At 41.4% G+C, this 21,456-nt stretch overlaps 2 protein-coding genes across 7 annotated transcripts in view; both read right to left on the bottom strand.

Moving 5' to 3' along the window:
- Window positions 1-3,964, bottom strand: part of FHDC1 (FH2 domain containing 1) — a 60,381-nt gene extending 56,417 nt beyond the window's left edge. Inside the window, exon 1 of one of the 2 annotated variants that reach the window (XM_061584602.1) lies at window positions 3,545-3,964. The gene's annotated coding sequence lies outside the window, so the exon portion shown is untranslated. Of the gene's footprint in view, window positions 1-2,356; window positions 2,377-3,544 lie in introns of those variants that run through there. The other variant, XM_061584603.1, reaches the window with a different exon arrangement.
- Window positions 3,965-19,488: 15,524 nt separating this feature from the next.
- ARFIP1 (ADP ribosylation factor interacting protein 1) overlaps window positions 19,489-21,456 on the bottom strand; it is a 62,087-nt gene continuing 60,119 nt past the window's right edge. For all 5 annotated transcript variants that reach the window (XM_061584611.1, XM_061584612.1, XM_061584614.1 and 2 more), the window contains one exon: window positions 19,489-20,907. In XM_061584611.1, the coding sequence (XP_061440595.1) occupies window positions 20,752-20,907 (156 nt within the window). In that variant the 3' untranslated portion in view covers window positions 19,489-20,751. The remainder of the gene's footprint in view (window positions 20,908-21,456) is intronic.

Raw genomic sequence — 21,456 nt, forward strand, 5'->3', positions numbered from 1 at the left:
CCAAAGAAACAAACACAAGCCTATCTTGCTTAGCATACATATAGTCTGATCCTATACATTTAAATAATTTGGACTTTGTTTTTCCAGTTTAAATGGAAAGACCCTGAATTCCGACCCCCTCCTGGAACATGCAGCATTTAATTGCTTCTTGTCTGCCATCTAAATAGTATCCCACTCTCAATAACAAACCCATCACTGGGAATTTTCATTTTTTCAGTACTCAAAACCACAATATTGTGTTAACCATGCCAATATTTCTTGTGCTAGCACAATTACTGAAAGCAAAGTGGTATGTGGATGTTTTTGGCAATATTACTGCAGTATCTACTAACTGGCATCTGTAACTTCAGAGCAACAAGAACATCCACCCACTTCTCTAAATTTTACTGTGTTACCCCATGTCACCAAATTGGAATTTGCCAATTGGAGAGAATACTATCCCAATGGAAGCTTAACTACCTCTCTTCCTTTAAATATGATCTCAGAAATAGTAACATGCTGGTGCTGGATAGGACTACCACTAGTAAGTCATTAAGAGAAAAGGGTTTCAACATCTTGAATAATCCTTAAGACATCATCGTAAAAAGCAACATACTTTGCCCAAATCAGACAAAAATAAATATTACTGTCACAAAATTGTCTTAGATCAAGCAATTAACCCAAATGCCCCTCTGGCTAGTTGCTAGCATACAATTTAAGGTTATTGGAGGATGTTAAAAACACGTTTTTCAAACAGGAAAAAAACCTCCACCCTCTAATATCTGAAAAACAATTTTAGTTTTTGTTTGCTTCCAGTCTGCACTTCCCAAGCTAAGAGGATCATTCTTCATGCTAATAAGATGGGGCAAACATGAACCCAGAAAAATAGAATTGTCTTGTTTACCCAAGACCACCCAAGAGGGGGCTTGGTAAGAAAATGCAACTACAAGTCGATCATTAGAGAAGGTTCAGCTAGATTTGTCCTGGCCCTAGTTTGGTTAACAATAGTTGCCTGAAGCAGGGGTTTCCAAACTGTGGTTCATGGGCCACCAATGGTCTGCCAGCTTCATTCAGGTGGTCCGTGACATGTCCAGACTAAATACCGATATTGGTTTTCAACTGTATTTTTATTGCTTCTGTTATTTCTTACGTTGTATTCTATTGTATTACAGTTTGGAGTCTAAGGAATTCAAATTGTAATGCAATAAAATACAACCTAAGTAGTGAAAGCAACAATAAAAATACAGTAAGAAATCATCCAGCATCTACCACAGCGCATTACAATAGCTGCAACCGTCAGAAAAATCATGAAGTGGTCTGCCAAGACCCTGAGCCACTTTCCAGTGGTCCATGGGGGAGAGTTTGGGAACCACTAGCCTAGGGTAAATACTTGAAATTGGAAATTCCATTCTTCATGACTTGTTTATACTGGAGTGCTGTGCGATTCTTTTTTTAAACAGAGACAACCTCGTCTCCCCCGCCCTCCCCCCCAAGGGCAACAAAAGTGTAAAACGCCCTTACCTCATCACTACCATCCTCCCAGCCCTTTTATTTTGTTTTAATTGCTTGTTTTGTTTCTGGGCGGATCCTGGAAGGGGGGAGGAGAGAGAGGGCTAATTAAAAATAACAAGCCCACTGACAAGAGAGAGACCAAGTTCGATTAAATTTACTCGTCTCTTTAGATAGACTCAAGGGCGAGGCGGTGCGGGCGGCAGCTGAGAAAATATCGCCCCCCTCCCTACGGCAAAGAGAGGCAGATGCTGTTGCCAAAGCAGTCCGACGACACCAGCAGCAGCATCTAAGCATGGACGCCCTCTGCACACCACACACGATCCCAGCCCCTGCCTGCCATGGTTTGAAGATCTCTGCCTAGCCCGTTCCACCTTCATCCCACAGCGGAGTTCATAGCCCGCCCATGGAGCGGGGCACATTCCCCAGTCAGTCCTTCGACTCCCAGGGCAGGCTGCAGCCCCTTTCCCCCAACAAAACGCGGGCGTCCTCCTCTCCTCACACACAACCCCTTCTCTCCTGCCCATTTCTCGCCGGAGCGTGAAAGAAAACTCGTCTTGTTCGCTCCCCCTCCCCGAGCCGTTTCTTCTACATCCACGCCAAGAAACCCTATTGTTTTCCCGGCCTGCTACCGCAAGGGAGCGGTCCTCTGCTCCCTCCCCTTCAAATAAAAGCGTCCCCAGAGCTCCTCCGGGGCACCTTGCAGCGCCTCCCGTGAGGCGCGAAGGCTACCGCTCCAAGGTGGCCCCGACGCTTTTGTAACCAGATACGCCCGTTTCCCCTCAGCCCAATGGAAACGCATGAGGTGGGGAGGGGGAATAGGGAGCGGAAGGCGACCTCCCGAGAAAGGACAGCCAGCGGCTCCCACCTCGGACCAACCGCTAGCCAGCCAAGTCGTTTCACGTGCGTGGTCTCCCCGCCCCCCATCCATCCCCATCCCCGTGTCCAACTTTATGGTTCCCAGGAGAAGGGCGAGAAGAGAATTGCGAAGCCGGGCTATATTTCGGAGAGGAGAGGAGAGGAGAGGAGGGGGGGGGGAGGACCAACCCGTCTCAAATCAAAGAGCCATCAATACACGTCTTCAAGCGGTCTCTTTTTTAAAGGGGGAGAGAAGAGAAACAGAGAAATCTCTCTTCTCATTTCGCCTCCAGCTCACACGAGGGGTGGGGAGGAAGAGGAGAGAGAGAAAAGAAGCCACAGACTTCCAACTTCAGCAGAAACAAAATTATATTGAAACACAGGCACAGACAGAGCGACCAAACACGCCGATGCTGCACTAAAATACACTCGTGAGGGCTGCTCAACCTTCCCGGCTCGATTCAGTGCGGCGAACGAGAGAGCCTGAGGGAAAACGGCTGCGAAGTAACAAAAGCTACAGATTGTCTAATACGGCCAGCGAACATTTCTGTGAAAGGGGATTCAAGTGCAAGTAGGAAAACAAAATACAAAAAAAAAAAGGGCGGCGGGGAGGGGGGGGGGAAGAAGAAGACAAATCTAAAGGAGATTCATCAGGGAGAGCTAACAACCCCAAGGGAACCAGCCCGGCTTAGTATTATAACAATAATTACAGGAGACTCTGCCAGGACTAAGGGATAGTGAGAATAAATCGATTTTAATTTGGCCGTGGGAGAGCGGGGTGGGGGAAGCCACTGCAGGGCTGCTGTTATTCTTGCGGCTTTTTATCCAAGAGGACAAGAAAAACCAGAGTCTTCCTCCTGAAAACCCCCGCGCTTGGATTTTTCTGGACATCTACAGGTCGGTGGACTACATGCAGTGACAACGATGTTGGGCACAAGCACGATTTCGAGGAGTCAGCTCGGTAGTCCCTTTTGCATCCCCCCCTTTTTTTCTTCCTCTCTAGCAAACGGGAAGGATGAGCACAGGACAACCCCCACCCCCGGCCTTACCACAGGTATGAAGTAAAGGGGTGAAGGTGTGGGCGGACATTTGAAGCTCCCCGCTTATCCAAATAGGGTTATGATCTGTCCCTAGAAGGAGCCCCCCCCTCCCGGCCACGCGTCACCCTCACGAGGGAGAGATTGCTCCTTTCACTTACCCTTCCTGCCCGCTCTATGGGGTACTCGGTCACCCCTCGCCTCCTTCAGCGACGCCGGACTCTTGCTGGCTGGCTACCCAACTCCTCAGAATACCAGCGCCGTCGCCTCCCGTCTCTCTGTTCTACCTCCTCCCTTCGTTCTCACTGCGGTCAGCAGAAAAAGGCGGAGGCACCACGCAGGCGTGGCGTTAGGCGGGGCTCTTTCAGGTAAAACCACCAGCCTGCTCAGCAAGTACCTATTAAGAGAGCAGAGCTGTGTCGCTCCCGCTGCTGATACTATTTCTTTTTCTTTATGCTCCTCCCAACTTCTCGGTGCTCCCGTTGAAATGAATGGTGAAAGTACAGAGACACAAGAGCAAACAGCTCCTTGTGTCAGTGGATGCTTTTCTTGCAGCTGTACTTGATGCTTGCTGGGAGTGCTATACTCACGTGAGAGTAGGTCCTGTTGAACCTAGTGGGCAGTCATACTATGCTCACTTGCCCTGGAGTAGGTCCCATTGAATTCACTGTAGCTTACTTCTGAGTAGTCTACATACAGCACATGTCTGCAAAGCCACTGTGTTCGGCGAGTACCATAACAAGCCCTGGAGCAAAGCAACAAAGCAGGTATGACTGCTGTCTATACAGGACAGTGGGCTGGTGGACAGAACAGAACAAGCAATCCCCAATGTGGACACAATAACAAGCCTTGTCACCATCATGTGATTAACAGGAGCAGCAGGCCTGTCATTAGCAGTAGTGTAATGGCAAATTCAGAAGTGCAGGGTCCCTTCATTACAGCCATCTCCCTCTCCCTTTTTTTTTTGCTATTGGGTTAGAATGAGATCCTGGTCTCTCGGAGCAAAAGGGGGAGTGATATAGCTACTGAGAAGAATGGCCGACTTACCTCCTTTCACTGTGATTGGCTCCAATCAACAAGACAAGGAAGAATGTTAGAAGACTTTTCTCAGTGGCCAGCACACTCCCCCTTTCATGCTGTTTGGCTCATATGATGCTGGAGACATAGGTCCCGTTGGGACCCTGCTCCCAAAAAAGTAAAGGTTTTAACACCCCCGAGACCCTGGACAACTACATCTCAATTCACTAGGCAGAGTGAGATAACTGCCTAAGATGGGAGATAGTGTGGGGGGTGGGGAGTTGTTGTAGCCCCTTTTCTGTTACTCCTAAGCATCCAGGAGGACAAAAGTGTGCATACTGCCTGGCCTGTCCCCCCCCTCCCGCTAAACTAGCCTACTGTCTCAGATGTGCTATGATGTGATAGAGAGGATGCTCTCTGGTTACCAACGCTGAAGTAAGATTCAACTGTCAGCCTGGTTGGCTCCAGTATATAGAATATTCTCAACCTCAGGCGCAAAATGTCTTGGGCTGGCTCTGGCAGTAATCCAACAGTTCTCAAGACTCTTAGGAGTCTCTGTACTGTATAGTTTTGACGAGCAATTAGAATTTGACAGCCAGAGGATAATGTGAAGCTACGTTATCCTATTTCCATCTTTATTCCCTTCACCCCAGCCCTTTCATACTGGCAGTCACTAAGGCAGACAGAAAATGGGAATCCCCACAAATTTGTTGCAGCACAAGCATTACTGAAGATGAGTCCACTTACATGCCCATAGTTACTGCAACCCATGCCTGAGTCTCTAGACTAGGAGTTGGGAATGCCTTTTTTAAGCTGAGGGGTGCATTCCATCATAAGCAACTTTTCAGGGGCCACATGCCAGTGGTGGGTGAGGCAAAAGTGTGTGGAGCGGTGGATATGATTCTTGGCTTTGTACAGAAAGGCTGCAATCCTAACCGCATGTACCTAGGAGTAAGTGCCAATGAAGTCAGTATCCTTCTGAGCATATATAGTTAGGATTGCTCAGTAAGCTACATTCCAGCCGTACAAAAGTCTACCTGCACACACACCATGTGCATCCCTCTATCCAGAAAACAGAGTCATTTGTGCAGTTCAGGGACACATTCCAGCCAGGCAAAACCACTTGAGACCTGGGTAGTGTCCTGAGCTATCCCTATGTATCTAATCCCTGATCCCTATGTATCTGTAATTTGGGCCCAGGTTTCACACACAAAGGAATTAGGAAGCTGCCTTATACTGGCTGGAGCTGTTGGTCCAAATAGCTCAGTGATGTATACATTGATTAGCAGTAGCTCTCCAGAGTTACAGACAGGAATCTTTCCCAGACCTGTTGGAGGTGCCAGGGATTGAACCTGGGACCTTCTGCATGTAAAGCCTGTGCTTTACCACTAAGCTATGACCCTTCCCCAGAATCTATTCTGTTAACTTCTATGTACACCCTAGCGCGCTTAACTGTAACTTCTTCTACCATTCATTTTCCCTTGCAAGTCTCCCAAGAATTGATATGTACATCAGGGAAAAGGCAGTAGTAGAAGTAGTTACAGTTATGCCTGTGCAGCTATGGCCATAGAAGCTAAAAGAATGGATTCTGATCCAGGTTACAGACACTTAGAGGGGATGATAAGATGGAACTGCTGTGCGGCTTCATCCACACCCACAAATGTCTCAGACACTAAAGTTATGCTTAAAACAGGTACCCATCTTTGCATTAGGAAAAAAAGGATATTTGAAAGGGGACATGAGTAAATCACCCTGTAAATAGCTCCACAGGAAAAGAGACAGAAAGCCCAAATAGGTGGAATTTGGATTTCAAGAAGGGTGGTAGGCTACTAATAAATGTTTACTAGGTCTGTGACTGCGTAATAAAATTTGTATTCTATAATAAGAAGCAAACACAAAGAGATAAAAATGTATTACATAATGTGAAGGCAATTAATTATGTCTGTGGATACCTAGCTGCTTGATAGTTGAATAACGATGGTAATTAGCATGCATTCCTGACATTCCACACTTTGTGCTCAACAAGCCTGATAATTACATGAAAATATTCTCTTTGAAACATATGGGCTACTCAATAAGAATAAAGGATCTTATCAGACAACCCAAAGGGACCTTGATGGTCAGCATCCAATTCCCTGCAGGGGCAATGTTTCTTGCTATACCCAGTCCCAAAGAGAACTTATCCCATTTCCTGAAAAAGCTCTAGGATAGGAGAATTCACAAGTTCCATTCCTGGCTAATGCTACATTTCATTATTCTCAATAACTCTTGCTCTGGTGTAACTTTAACACCTTTTACCTTCTCAATAAGTAAACAAATGCCACCTTATGAAACATACAATGATATTCAACAATTGATACCATCTACAAACTTGACACATGAACTGTTCTAAAACTTTCCTTTTGTGGAATTGATATATACACATGGAATAATTTGGGAGGGGTTCGGAGTTTTTTATTATATGTATGGTTTCTTGTAATTAATATGGAAAATGCAAAAAAAGTAAAAAAGAAGTAGCAGTAAACAAATGGTCTCCATCCTCATCATTTTCTGTACTGAAGAGCCACCCATCTCACCTTTATGATCTTTCCTGTAAGTGACACATGCCATTTTTCTTCAGACCGAGTTTAGTGCCCAGTATAGTTGATACATGTTTATTTGAACAGAACTCAGTACCTGTAAATTTCTTCTCCATTTCATAATTCATCCTAACTCCTGTGTTGCAGTGTTCTTACATTGTTGAAATGACATCTTAAATATGGAACTCTCACATCTTTCCTGTGGTGAAAAAGTGTGTGCTTCAGCTTACACATTTCAAAAGGAAAACAACTCACACATCTCAAAAGGAATTAATTCATCTGCTTTTGCAACTTCTCTAGCTGGAGTTACTCAGAGGTCTACTTTTTGTAAACATACTTGCATGCAAAATACACAACATTAAGTTTTCATAAGTGAGTATTTTTACAAGGGAGAAATATCCATATTATATGGATATATCCATATTTTATATATATATATATATATATATATACACACACGCACATGTAATTGTGATTAACAAAACGGAGGTTCTCTATGATATTTTATTTTGAAACACTGAAACTCAAATCAATTATTGTAAGGTGATATTGGTTTTATGCTGGGAAATGTTTGTAAGAAACATAAAAAACTGAAACATGTTGTTTGCATAAGTATTCAACCCTTGTGGTGTGGAAACTCCCAATGTACACAGATGAAAGAAATTGCCCTATCGAGGACATGATTACTTTACCATTGGTCTCCACCTGTGAACCATTAAAGGTGCTGTCAGGTTGTCAGGATAAAACCCCCACTGTTGAAGGATCATTGGTCAGGCTGTGGATCTGAAGGAAAATGAAGACCAAAGAGCATTCTACAGAAGTGAGAGATAATGTAATACAAATGCATAGATTAGGAAAAGGGTACAAAACAATGTTCAACTGTTTGTATATCCCAGTGAGTACAGTTGGATCAATAATCAGGAAGTAGAAGCTGCTTCACACCACCCAGGCACTACCAAGGAGAGGGCGTCCCTCAAAACTCAGTGCTCAAACAAGGAGACTTGTGAAAGAAGCCACAGAGAGGCCAACAATCCCTTTGAAGGAGCTACAGTGTTCAGTGGCTGGTAGTGGAGTAATGGTGCACCACTCAACCATACTGAGAGCTCTGCATAACACTGGCCTGCATGGGAGGGTGGCAAGAAAGAAGCCGTTACTCAAAAAGTACCATCTGAAAGCACGTCTGGAATTTGCCAGAAAGCATGAGAGTGCACTAGCTGCTGTGTGGGGAAAAGGTTTTGTGGTCAGATGAGACCAAGATAGAGATTTTTGGCCAAAATGCAAAGCGCTAGGTGTGGTTCAAACTTAACACTGCCCATGCCTCAAGACATACCATCCCTACAGTGAAGTATGGTGGGGACAGCATCATGCTGTGAGGATGCTTCTCATCAGCAGGGACTGGGCATCTTGTTAAAATGGAAGGAAGAATGGATGGAGCAAAATATGGGGAAATACTACAAGAGAACCTGCTTCAGTTCACTTAAAAACTGAAGCTTGGGAGGAAATTCACTTTTCAGCAGGAAAATGATCCCAAGCACAAGACCAAAGCAACACTGGAATGGCTCAACAACAAAAAGGTGAATATCCTACAGTGGCCCAGTCAAAGTCCTGATCTCAATCCCATTGAAAATCTGTGGTGCTCTTTGAAAACTGTGGTCTGCAAGTGATGTCCAACCAACCAGAACGACCTGGAGCAAATCTGCCAAGAAGAATGGATCAAAATCCCTCTGACACTGTGTTCAAAGCTGGTACATACCTACTCCAAAAGACTTAAAGCTGTTATTGCAGTGAAAGGTGGCTCTACCAAATATTAATGTGTGGCAGCTGGATACCTATGCAAGCAACATTATTCATTTTTTTATGTTTCTTACAAACATTTCCCAACATAAAACCAATGTCACCTTACCATAATTGATTTTGAGTTTCAGGTTTTTCAAAATAAAATATCATACAAAATCAAATTACAATGTATCATTTGTAATTCAGTAATATGAGAGCATTGGTCAGGGATCTTACTACTTTTTCAAGGCGCTGTATATATATATTATGAGTGGTGTCCAATTAAGTCATACTTAGAGTAGACCCATGGAAATAAATGGATGATTAGTTTAAGTCTATTGGTTTCAGTGGGTCTATTCTGAGTCAGATATCACTACCATATATATATATATCATACACACACACCTTCAGCTAATACAGCCTTTACATGTTTGTATTTGGCTGTGTGTACCCACTCGCTCCCATTGACTTCCCCCTTTGGCATGAGGTGGCAAGACCACTTACCCCTTTTCCCCTTGAAAAGAACATGGAGCTAAAGGAGGAAGTTCAAAGAGCAACACGCTCTCCCACTTCTTCTTTTACCCCAATGTCCTTCTCAGTTAAATGCTCAGATACTTACTAGAGCAGCTGAAGAGAAAGCAGAGCAACCAAGGGGTTAGAAGGGAAAGCCAGAGTGATCTTGGAGTGGGGGAGGGGAGATGGGAGGGACACAGGAGTCAGGAGGGAAGGAACAGAATGCCAGACTGCGAGAGCACACATACGCATTGGATCTAGTAAAATAGATCCACTTGAGACTGCGTTGTTTTTTCAAGTATTCTACCATCAACCCACAACAATTTGATAATATTGCTATAACCCACATCTCATTCATTCTTTTTGTTCTTCTATATCCCTCCCTCAAGTCCTCTGTATTTGCTAGAGCATAGATTCCCAAACTGGTCTATGGACCATCAGTGGTCCGCAAGCTTCATTCAGGTGGTCCTCTGAGTGCCTGTGCATTTATGGTTGAAGAGGGGAGGCAGCACATTCATTGCACTGAAATATTCATATTGCATTTCTATTACTTCTTTTATTTCTTATATGGTACTTTATTGTATCACAGTTTGAATTCTATGGAACTGGAATTGCTGCTACAGGCAGGAAAATCATTTAAGTCGTCCACCAAGACCCCAAGCAATGTACAAGTGGTCCATGGGGGAAAATGTTTGGGAACCACTGGGTTAGAGCACTTGGAGAAGTTCTGAAGGGTGCTGTTGCACACACTGGTACCATTTTAGAGACCTCCTCAGACTCCTAAAAGCTATTTGCTTTAGTACTTTGAATATGTAAAAGATCTTCTTTGAACCAACTCAGAACAGAACCACCACTCGCCTACCAAAAAAGAAAGAGTTGTATTTCTGGAGTTGAAGCCATTTCAGCTTCCATTCTTGTTTTTAGTTCAATATCATTTTCAATTTCATTGTCAGTTCAGTTTTTGTGTAGTGTCAACAGTGAGAATCCTAGGTTCCATACAGATCAAGCCTATTTGTGTGGGTAGGCAAGGCTGGGATGCAAATTAATGCTGGAGGTAGGAGCAAGATGAAAACATGCCATACCGGATTCACAATGGGAGGGGAGCACCTGCTGCTGGGTCCACATTTGCAAACAAAATGAACTCATGTTTGTAAACAGGCATCCTGATTCAAAATATAATATGATTGTGGAGTCTCCAGTGTATACTTCCTACACACATAGCTTTCCCCATTTATTTAATTAAGTGAAATTGCCCCTTTTAACAATGTGAGCATTGTAGCTCTTATGCATGCAGAAACACTATGTATGCATCAGGAGATAAACTGGTTTGGGTCAAGTATTCCATAAGGCAAGACTACATTATCAGTTACAATGCTGAAACTACATAGAAAAAAATAAAACTGGAGAAAATTGGGATTTTTTAAAATATGGAAAATGCAGCTTTTTATAATTCCTTTTATTACCAACCTGTAATACAAGAATGTGAAATCAGAAAACAAGAGGGACCTGCAGCAAAATGTTGCAGTGTGGAGAGTTCCTGTTTAGGATTCCACCTATGCCTTCTTCAAGGATAGTCCATTTCATTCCCCATCTCTGCTAGTTTTCCATTTCCCCCACTCCAACACTGAGCCATCATTCTATGACCACTAAGCATGCACAATCCTCACTAGGTTGTATTGGGTTGCCCCAAGCTTAGAGTTTTTCCCCACTGAAGGTTTTTTTGGGGGGAGGTGATGCCCCTGTAAATGTTATACAGTAATTATGGTAAGTATCAGTTTTGTAGGGTAAATGTGGTAAGTAGAGTGAGTGAGAGGGGGGAGTACATGGGTTGGAATGTTGAGGAATGCTCAGTTGTGATCGGCTGAGTGTCTGGGAGATTGAAGGTATAAATGAGAGGATGACAGTTGGAGAGTGGTTGGTTGTTGGTTCTGGGTTTTGGAGGGGTGGATTTGTGTTTAGGCGGGTAGTGAGGCAGGTTTTAGGACTAAGATATATAAAGAGAAAACTATTATATGTAACCACACACATGTTGACTGAACTTAAAGTAATCTTGTTTATTTCTTGTGTTAATAAATAAATAGTTTTGGTTTAACAACACCTGATCGGCTGGGATCCTTGGCTGGGATATTTACAAACCAGAAGGGTGGGCAGAGCAAATACCAAAGCTGGGAACAGTATCAATGCTGGCGGTGAAGAGATAGTGTAACAGCAGCAGGTATCCAAAGCAACCCAGGGCTGTAATCTTTAAAGGCAGAAAGATACAGGTGGGTTGTAGCCTATAAGTGTACCCAGACACTACGTAGCAATCTGTGGAGGAGACTAAGGCACAGTCTCAGGGCAGTATTGCATTACAGAGTGTCAGGTGGTAGCTCCTAATAGTGGGATCATGAGAGACCTGTGCTAGGGCCAGTGTGAGAGATCCATTACGAGACCAGACCCTGAGTAGGGGTCTGACAGGGGGTACTTCTAAAACTGTGGGATTTCCCTGCATCTGCTGACAGTGCCATTTGGGATACATTCAGATAAGCAGTCAGATAACTGAGTTCTCTGTTAGTATATATGATTTATTATCAGAATAAGGCCCTTATTTTTTTGGGGGGGGAGGAAGCACATCTGTGACCCAGGAGCTTTTAAAATTAAAAGTCGTCTACATTATTTCAAGAACCTGAGATAAAGATAGCTTCCATGGACAATGTACATGTGAGACACACCTGAGTAATCTAAAATCACAATTCTGTCCTCCATTCTCATTGGGTCAATTTATGCAAATAAGTAGCACTAGCTCAGTTTCATATTAGCAAAATGAGCTGCAAAATGGTTGAGACAGTTAATAAAGAAATTTGCACAAGAAAAAGTATTTAATAACTAGTAATAATATTGAAATAAATAATACACATTGACCCCAGTACAGAGATGCTCTCTGGCTCCCTCATTCCCAGTAAAATCAGGACACATCCAGTGATGTGTGTAGGAAAAAGCAGGACGATTAGAGGCCTTTCTGTAGATGCAGACTTTATTGCAGGTTCAGGTGCATATAACCTTCCTTAGCTAAAGCCAGATACTGGAAGGTAAGCTAGAATACAAGCTAGCTGACTTTTTATGTACATATGTATTTTAAAGCATTTATAAAACCACTTAATATTTGAAAAATTAAGCAGTGTACAAAAACAATATGATTAAAACAAAAATACAACGGCACACCAATAAAACAGCAGCATAAAAGCATATAAAATGAATAAAATAGGAATTCAGGGAATTCAAACACATAAAATGGGCTGATCTTATGGGTCAGGGAAAGCCTAGGCAAAAGTAAAAATCTTTACAAGATGGCTGAAGTCACTGATGGTTGCTGTTTCACATATGGCAGAGGGAAGCACATTCCATAATACAGGGCAATAACATAATATACCTGCTGTCAGGTCACTGTTTATGCTATTCTGTGGGGATGAGAAGAATTTCCCCGGAGGATCTTACAGGTCCGCACAGGGTAGGGATGGAAAGATGGTTCAATTTCAGTTCTCTCAGTTTCTCATTTTTCCAATCATAAATTCAGCTCTCCACATTTGAGCAGCAAGTTGTAATTTTTAAAAAAATCCTAATGAAAATTCTCCAGCATTTTAGTGAGAATTTCTCCTACTAAACAAATTTTTGAACAATGTACACATTTTTGCCGCATTTCCCCCTAATGTAATGAATTTATGTATGTTATTTTCACCAATTTGTTAATTTTATGCCCACTTTCCAGTAATATGTGCATTTCTGCAAACATTGCTTAGTTGGAGAACCGTTTTGCAAAATTAGGAAAAGTGTGAATTGTGAAGGATGGCTGTGTTTTGGTTCTCATGTTGTTTCAGAAAGTGCTGATCTAACAAATTCAGCTTCAAATGTGACTGAACTGAATTTGTCTTCCATCCCTAATACAGGGCCAGGGTGTCTTGCAGATAACTTGGCCCTGAGTTGTTCAGGGTTTTATATGTTAAGAACAACACTAAATATGGCTCAGTAACTGATTGGCAGATTAGATCACATTTCCATTGTGTCAACAGGCACACGCAGCAGATCTGTAGATCCAATGTATATGTTATCATGAATATGCTTTCCATAGTTCTCCCAGCCCCCACCCCAATATGCAGCAGGATCCTATACATCAGTCCTCTCCAACCTAGTACCCTCCATGTGCTGTTGGACGCCATCTCCCATCATCGCTGAACAGTGGCTGTGCTGGCTGGGGCTGATGGGAGTTGTAGTCCAACATCATCTGGAGGGCACTAAGTTGGCAAGGGCTGCTATACATGTTCTTGCATGTGGATGATACAACATATGTACAGCTTGTATATGTGCAAGAGAATGGCATGAGGGGTATTAACAAAGCAGCTGCATGTACTGACCATGGCATCAGATCACTGGATTGGGACAATTTTCTGTGCTTTCTGCCTCCTCAGAATTAGGAGGCATACAAGACCACAGAAACAGGCTGTTCACCAAAAACAAATGAGTTATCATTGCACAAAAGTTTTAGATTCCAAGCTTGAGGACAGAGACTGTCTTATTACTGATCTTTATAAGCCACTTTGGGATCCTCTTTTGGTTGATGAGGGCTATAAAATACTTTAAATAAATGTGCCCACGTTCCTGGGACCAAGCCACTCCTGAACTCGTTAAGGCCTCTGAGTAAGCTTGTAGAGGATTGTGCTGCATCACTGGTTGCTTCCTTTTGAAGAATGTTGGGCATTGCAAAGATGATGCTAATAGGAATATTTATATATAATGTACATCTACATCCACATCAGAACCTGCACATGTCCTCTTTGCTGCCTCCTTTGTTGTGATTGTACTTGTTTCCTTGAAAATTGTCTCCTCACTTATGAAACCCACTTTATAGGATTGCTTGCTTCTATTGCACAAGGAGTCTTTCCTACTTCAGTTCTGTAGGTTGCGTAAGAAGCACCTTTTCATTTGGGCCTGTGGGTGCTTGTGAACATATCAATTTCATTTAGTGAACACTCTCTTAGAAGTATTTTGTTCCTGTTGTTTGTTTTAGCTTTGTATATTTTGCATGTTTTACATATTGTCTGAGCCTGTCTGGGACATGACTATGAGGTTTATTGGCCATAGGTAGAAAGTTGTGCCATAGGGAAACTAATGTATATATAAAAAAAGCTATGTGCATGCAGTTTTTAGTTTTAAAAGCCTCTTATTAAGTGCCTCAAAGGTTTTTATTATTATTATTTATATTCCACCTTTCCTCTAAGGAGTTCAAGATGGTGTACATGATTCTTTCCTTCCCCATTTTATCCTCACAACAAGCCTGTGAGGTAGATTAGGCTGAGAGTCAGTGACTCACCCGAGATCACCCCGTGAGCTTCATAGGTAGGTGGAGGTTTGAACCCGAGTATCCTGAGTTCTAGTCCAACACTCTTCTAACCACTATATCATACCGGTGTTGCAAACATTACATGGTTTTGTAAATGCTTTCCTTTCTGCACTACTCACACTCTCTCTTTAGAATTGTGTTGTCAAACCATGTAACTAGAAGTGTAAACATATAGTTCTGAAGATAGAACTAGAAGATTGGCTATTTTGAATGAATTAAGACAGACTACCAAATTGATACTCTAGATACTCACCTTTATCAAGATGATGACTGCTTTTTGTTTTTAGTTGTTGCTTTTTAGAAATGTTACAATTTTGTTGGTTTGAATTCTTGTAGATTGTGTTGTTTTTATTTGTATTCATGTTTTTCTATTGATGTGTGAGCCACCTTGGAGGCCTTTTGGGCTGAAAGGCGGGCTAGAAATAAATGCTAACATAACATAACATATAACATATAACATAACATATAACATAACATAACATGTGCTTTCTGCAACTATTTTGGTTTCTTCTAGTCAGCCCCAATGCCACCCTCCATCCTTCTCAGAAAACACTTTGCATGTTTCTTAATAAAGAACTGAACGAGTTACTGTATGGCCTCACCCCAAGTCACTAAATCCTAACAACTTCTGACAAATCTCCAGAGTAGCTGAGAAGTCAGAATATGCTATAGGAGAAGCATGGACATTTCACATAGGAGCTGCACAAAGTGAGGAGAAGAGAGGAGTCCGCATTTTGAAATACAGAAAAAACAGAATTGGGAATTGCTAGTGTTATTTCTGAGCAGGAGACTGCTCAAGGTGAAGAGGGTCAGCTGTAATATAGCCGCTTGTTATTGGTGTATGTAGCTGTGATGGGGCTTCTGCAAAAACCCTTTAAAAGGAGCTGAGTCTCACACAATGAATATAACTTACAGAAAAGGAACTTTGTTATTTCAACCAAAAAGTGTTACTGTGGTGTTAACACCACACTGCTATGAATTTACTGTTTTTATTATTATTAAGTCACCTTCATAATTAATGGCCACTTTTTCCCCAACCACAGCTAGGGAGCTATCAGCAGTTGCTCACCTGAAGCGGACCCTACTTCAGATCCTACTGTTGACTGCTACCTGTGGAACTCCATATCAGCATTCTTAATCCAGTTTTTAATGTCTAAGGATGTTAGATTTTGTCTACTTACACATGGAAGTGGAAATCAATATATGTTAAGCAGAAATGAAATATCTACAGAAGAAAGCATTCTTACTGTCCCAAAATCAGGGAGGGGGCATCTTTATTTATGCTTAGTCATGTTTTTGCCAAAAGGGTTCCCTTTATAAGAGAAAATTGTTACTGACATATGTAAGCGGCTGAGCAAAACCAGCCAACCAAAGCAAAACACTTATGTCTCACTACACAGAAATAAATTGCTTAAATCTCTCCCATTGTGATCAAATGAAATTTAAACACACTCAGCGTTGGCAGGATAATGCACACTATACAATTAAATCCCATAACTGATATAATTATCCTGGCCAAGGGCTAGCTCTAGATGTTTCCAGAATCCGCATAGTAATACAGTACTGAAAAGGCCACACTCAAATGTAACACACATTCTAAGAAACTACAAGCCCAGAGTTGAGGTCATAAACCTGGTTTTGACCTTTAAGGCTCTTTATAGCTCAGGACTGCAATAGCTTATGGAATGCCTCTTCTGGTATGAACCTACCCAGACTCTTTGATCTTAATCTGAGGCCCTTCTCCAGATCCTCACCCCCCAGGGATGTTCAGAGGGTGGTGACAAGGGATAGGACCTTCTCAGCTGCATCTTCCCATCTGTGGATTGTACTCCCCAGTGATGTCTGCCTGGCTCCTTTGCTGACATATTTTCGGTGCCAGCTACACCTACATTTCCCCCCAGATTTTTGATAGACTCAGATGATATTGGGTGGTGTTGCTAGTCTTACTCAGAGTAGACCCACTGAAGTCACTTAAGGCTAATTTAGGTTCATTAATTTCAGTGGTTCTGAGTAGGTCTTAGTTGAATACAACCCATTGTTTGTTATTAGTCTGTTGCCAAAGCTTCCTATGGCTGTTAGGGGATGGGGGTTGTCCGTTTTGTTTTTATGATACATTTGTGTTTCTAACGGTGTTGTAAGTTGGTTGGATACTTTGGTTAAGAAGTGACTAACGACTCAAATAATAAAGAAGAAATCTGTTTACATGCTGCAACTACTGTGTCAGGAACAGTAATACTAATAATGATGGCGGAATTACTGCTAGTCATCAGTACGTTACTATTGATCCAGTTAATGAGCATTGAAAAGACCAGATAAAAATTAGGAAGAATTATTAACGAGCAACCTGGAGCAAATGTTTAAAATTTCCACTTGCTTTGTGAGTTTTATTGTGTTTTGGGCAGTGGTCAGACACCACACAGTGTACCATTCTTAGTAGGCAACATTCTGTCCTTCTGTATACTTAGCACATTGTATTCAGAGGGCCAAGCACTGAGGATAACATGCATGTGAAGGTTTCTCTTATATCATTTATGCAGATGGCAAACTTCCATTAATAGCAGCAGTGGCAAAAAAAAGTTTAAACAGTACATGACTGTGCCAAGGACAGTTTACTGGTATTGGAGCCTTCACATCATGTTTAACCATAATACAAGTCCCAGCTCAGCTGTGAATTACTTAGTGGTTTTGAATAAGATACACTTTCTGAACCTCAAAATGTGTCTATCTATACGACAAACAGCATGTTAGTAGCCTAATTTAAAAGATTAATGTGAGGCTGTTTGTATGTACAGGAGACACTCTCATTCTATCATGGATAGTGCATTATTTCACAATCTCTCCCTAGTTTCCTTTAAAAATTAAAGGGCACAATCTGAACCCGCCAGGCGGCACAGGGGCTTACCAGTGTTGGAGCCACCACAGCATCTGGAGCTCCACTGTTTGTGCCAGCCAGGGTAGAGGATGGAGCAAGAAAAGTATACATTGGCTGCAGCAGCTCCAGGCCCCTCACATGACTAACCCATAGCTGGAGTAGCTTAGGATCCAGTTGATCTTTGGCCAGCTAACCTCCATACACTCCCTCAAAATGCCCCATTCTGGGAGTTTATGCTGGCTACCACTAGTAGCAACTACCCCTTTGTGCTTTTGGTGGGTGGAATGGTGGCCCTCCAGCATGGCAGATTGTGAGTTATCGATTATCTGTAAAGCGTTGATTTCCTTTCGTGGAGAGAAGCAAATGCCCTAAACAAGTTTTAAAAAGTAATCCCAAAAAAATTCCCGACCCCAGCTTTCTAAGACATCTAATTCTTTATTTGATGAGCTTAAAAAAAACCTTCAAATAGTTTTTTTAAAAAATCAAAGGACTAAGTACCCCTTTAATTGGTCCATTTTATTGTGTCCACATCAAGCTGGGTTTGATCTACTCCCGCAGTCTTGGTCTAGTCATAAAGATCTACCTCTGCAGCTAAGAGCTTAGAGACACTGCACTGTTTACTAGAACACCCCACTAGAATAGTGGGGGAACCTAGTGCATTCATAGTTGGATTGCATACTACCTTATTTTTTAGGGGAAAAAGAAGTGATCCTTATTTGACTTGTATTTCAGTTGCTAGTAATGAATGTCTCTGACCCATTATGGCAGTTATGACAACCTGCACCCTTGTAAAAAAAAGTAGATTGTACAATGCAAAGCTTTTTGTTGAAATTATACCTACTTGCATATGTTGCTTAGTTTACAAAAAGGATTGTTATAATATATACTTTATGATTTTCCTTTCATAAGGATTTGAGATTCTTCAGTGCAGAATTTGAAATTCTTTGATACAGGTTTCATGACTAGCACTAAAAAGCTACATTGACAAGTAAAGCTAAACAACTCAGGGTTTGTGTGGAGTGTCATACCAAATATATGAATACAAGGTATAAACTTGTCCAACAATAGCTTTATAAAAGTGACAAAGATTTTTTTTAAAGGAGAAAGTTTGAAAGCTAAAGGTAGCACCCAGCCTTTTAGCCATCAGTTTGCAAGTGCCCCTACATATTGTATTGTCCCCAAGGTAGGAAGGGGTCAGAGAAATATATACAGAAAGAGACCGAAATACTGGGTGGAGATATCCGACATGGAGTTGAAAGTTATGAAAGACTCTAAAAGCACAGCTCTGGAGCTGGAGGAAAGCAGGGAACGTTGGAAAGGGTGGGTAGGGCATGGAACTGAAAAAAGGAACAGTCATAGAAAAGATTGAAGACTTAGAGAAAGACAACTAATCTACCTGGTTGAGACGTGAATTGGGCTATTATGTCATCTTGAGAAAAATCATTTCACATGACCAGGGCTGTGGCCTTGAGGATGTGAGTGGTGAGGAAATGGTCTGGTACCCTGATATCTTTTCTGAATATTCAGCTTTCATCATGTAAGCATGTTTCCAGCCAACTAGTGCAAAACCCAGGATGATTATAACCCAATTGTCAACCTTTAAAAACATTATTATAAATATACAGAAACATACTGTATTAAGACCACTTGTATTTAGAGTTTTGCTTTGTGTACCATATTCTGTCCCATCACAAACTTTCTGGCTGTAGACCCACACAGGATAAAGTCAACACAAGTTGTATGCTGTTTGAAGCAAAGGGGTGAAGAAGAGTAAATTTCTGAAGCAGCCCTAGCTTCTTCCAAACAGTAGTAGTTTGCACTATTGGAGGAAAAAAGTGAACACTGTTCCATTTAGGAAAGCAGCTAATCATAACTTTGTAGAGTTAAAGCTAATAATAGCATCCCCTTGCTGGCTGGAAGAAAAAGAATTGTGCAAATTTTAATCCACAAATTCAATGGAATAAAGAAACAGACTGCAGCAAACACCTTTAGTATGAAAACAAAGTTAACAATGGAGGCACATTCTGAGGAACGGTAACAAAGTTATTGCAAGAGAAAAAAATCTAACTGCAAAAAATCACTGAAGATCAGACAAGAATGTAATAAGGAATGATTTAAAATGTACTTGATACACACTTTACATTAAGACTTAAACTAAACTGTGTTAAGAAGCAACTGGATCCATTTCAACATATAATACATAATTATACAATCCATATAAGATGTGATAAGTTATTTTAAGTACTTCATTTATATAAACACAAAAAGCTGTTGATAATGTGCAAATGAGGATACTCCAGAACAGTGAATTTTAAAAGGCTATTAAGAGAACAGAAATGTATGTTTAATAAGGGTTTATACTAATGATTGAGAAAAGAAACAAGATCAGTTATATTACTCATGTGACAAGGTCTGCAGGGTGCAGTTCAACAGAAGGACACACAACCTAGACTGGCCTCAATATGTCTCTTTAAAAAGTCATCAATTCCAAGAGGGCTTCTTACAGATTTATGTACACTGGCTAGAAACTGTATTTCAAAAGGCACTTCTGAATTTAAGGCAAGTAAAGGTATGGTTTTATAGAAATTTAAAAATTAAACTAGTAGGGTTAAGGCCTGCTTTTCCAGTAGGTCATCTTAACAATGCTAAAATGTGTTTTCAAAGCTTCAGACCAAGTGAGCAATTCTAAATTTAGTGTTTTTGAACATACAAATGAATGATCCAACATTTTTCAAAAAGGTATTTGCTACAATTCCACATATCAGCCAGTTACTGATATTTTGTGGATGTTGCTTGAAGGCCTTATATTATTACTTTGTAAAATATTTATTCTCTTAACACAATTACATGAAAAAAGAATCTTTAGAGAGGCTTATAACATTTATATAAAATATCAGATGTTGATACAAATTATGAGCATCTCCCCTTGGAAAAATTCTCATCTAGCCACCATAATTACTGGAGATCACAGATATCTTTGTCAGTGCAAATCTATATTTCCCTACTACAGAAAACCATCAACCCTCAAATACAAAAAGATCCGTTTCTGAAATGACAAATTACATTTGGTTACATCCACCCACCCTCCCAAATTATTACAGTATTCATTATCAAGGGGGGTGATTAAAGCTGCTTGTGCAAATATCACTACAAACGGTCCTCCTTATATGAGCTCCTTGATTCTAATTAGGTGTTCAAGATCCTGGGTTGATCAAGTGATCTCTGTGTCTGGTCCTATTACTGATCTTCAAGCCAGGATGGAGCATCTACTCCAGGTGTTTTCAATTTGATATGGAATAGTTTAAGTGTCTGTTCAAGCTGTTTTTGATTTCCAGCAAAGTATGCTGCGACGGCATTGTGGAACAGAATCAGCTGATTGTGCAATACCTTCACCTGTGGACAAGAACATATAAGTTAATGAAAAGGCATGTAACTGAATATTGAAGAAGGTCAGAGGTTAACCCACAAACTACCAGATTTAAGAACCAATATTTGGTACTCCATTTACATGCTCCTGTTTGACTAACATTCCTCAAAGAGTTCTCTCCCCCCCCCCCAATATAATTCTAGCTCAAAAGATATGGAATCAGTAGTTTTTGGTATGAGAGGGCAATGCATGGAGGTAAAGAGGATCTTGGAGATATGATAGACACAAGTATTTTAGTGCTTCACAGGTAAAAAAAACCCCAAGTGCTCTAATTTGTTCTTAAGCCATCATTACAAACCATGGCAGACCTTAAATTATGTTAAAGATCTTTCAGCAAGCCACTATCATCAGAAGGCAGGCCAAACATTCTATAGTTGCAGATGAAACGTCCTTTAAAATGACAGCAGCACAGAGCACACAACTGAAATGATGCTACAAAGAGATGTTAATTATGAATGAGAGAAAGATTGGGAAAAACTGGATTGCCACTTTCTTCACAGGATATTGGTGAAAAG

Source organism: Rhineura floridana, chromosome 9 (assembly GCF_030035675.1).
Source record: "Rhineura floridana isolate rRhiFlo1 chromosome 9, rRhiFlo1.hap2, whole genome shotgun sequence".
Lineage (NCBI taxonomy): Eukaryota > Metazoa > Chordata > Lepidosauria > Squamata > Rhineuridae > Rhineura > Rhineura floridana.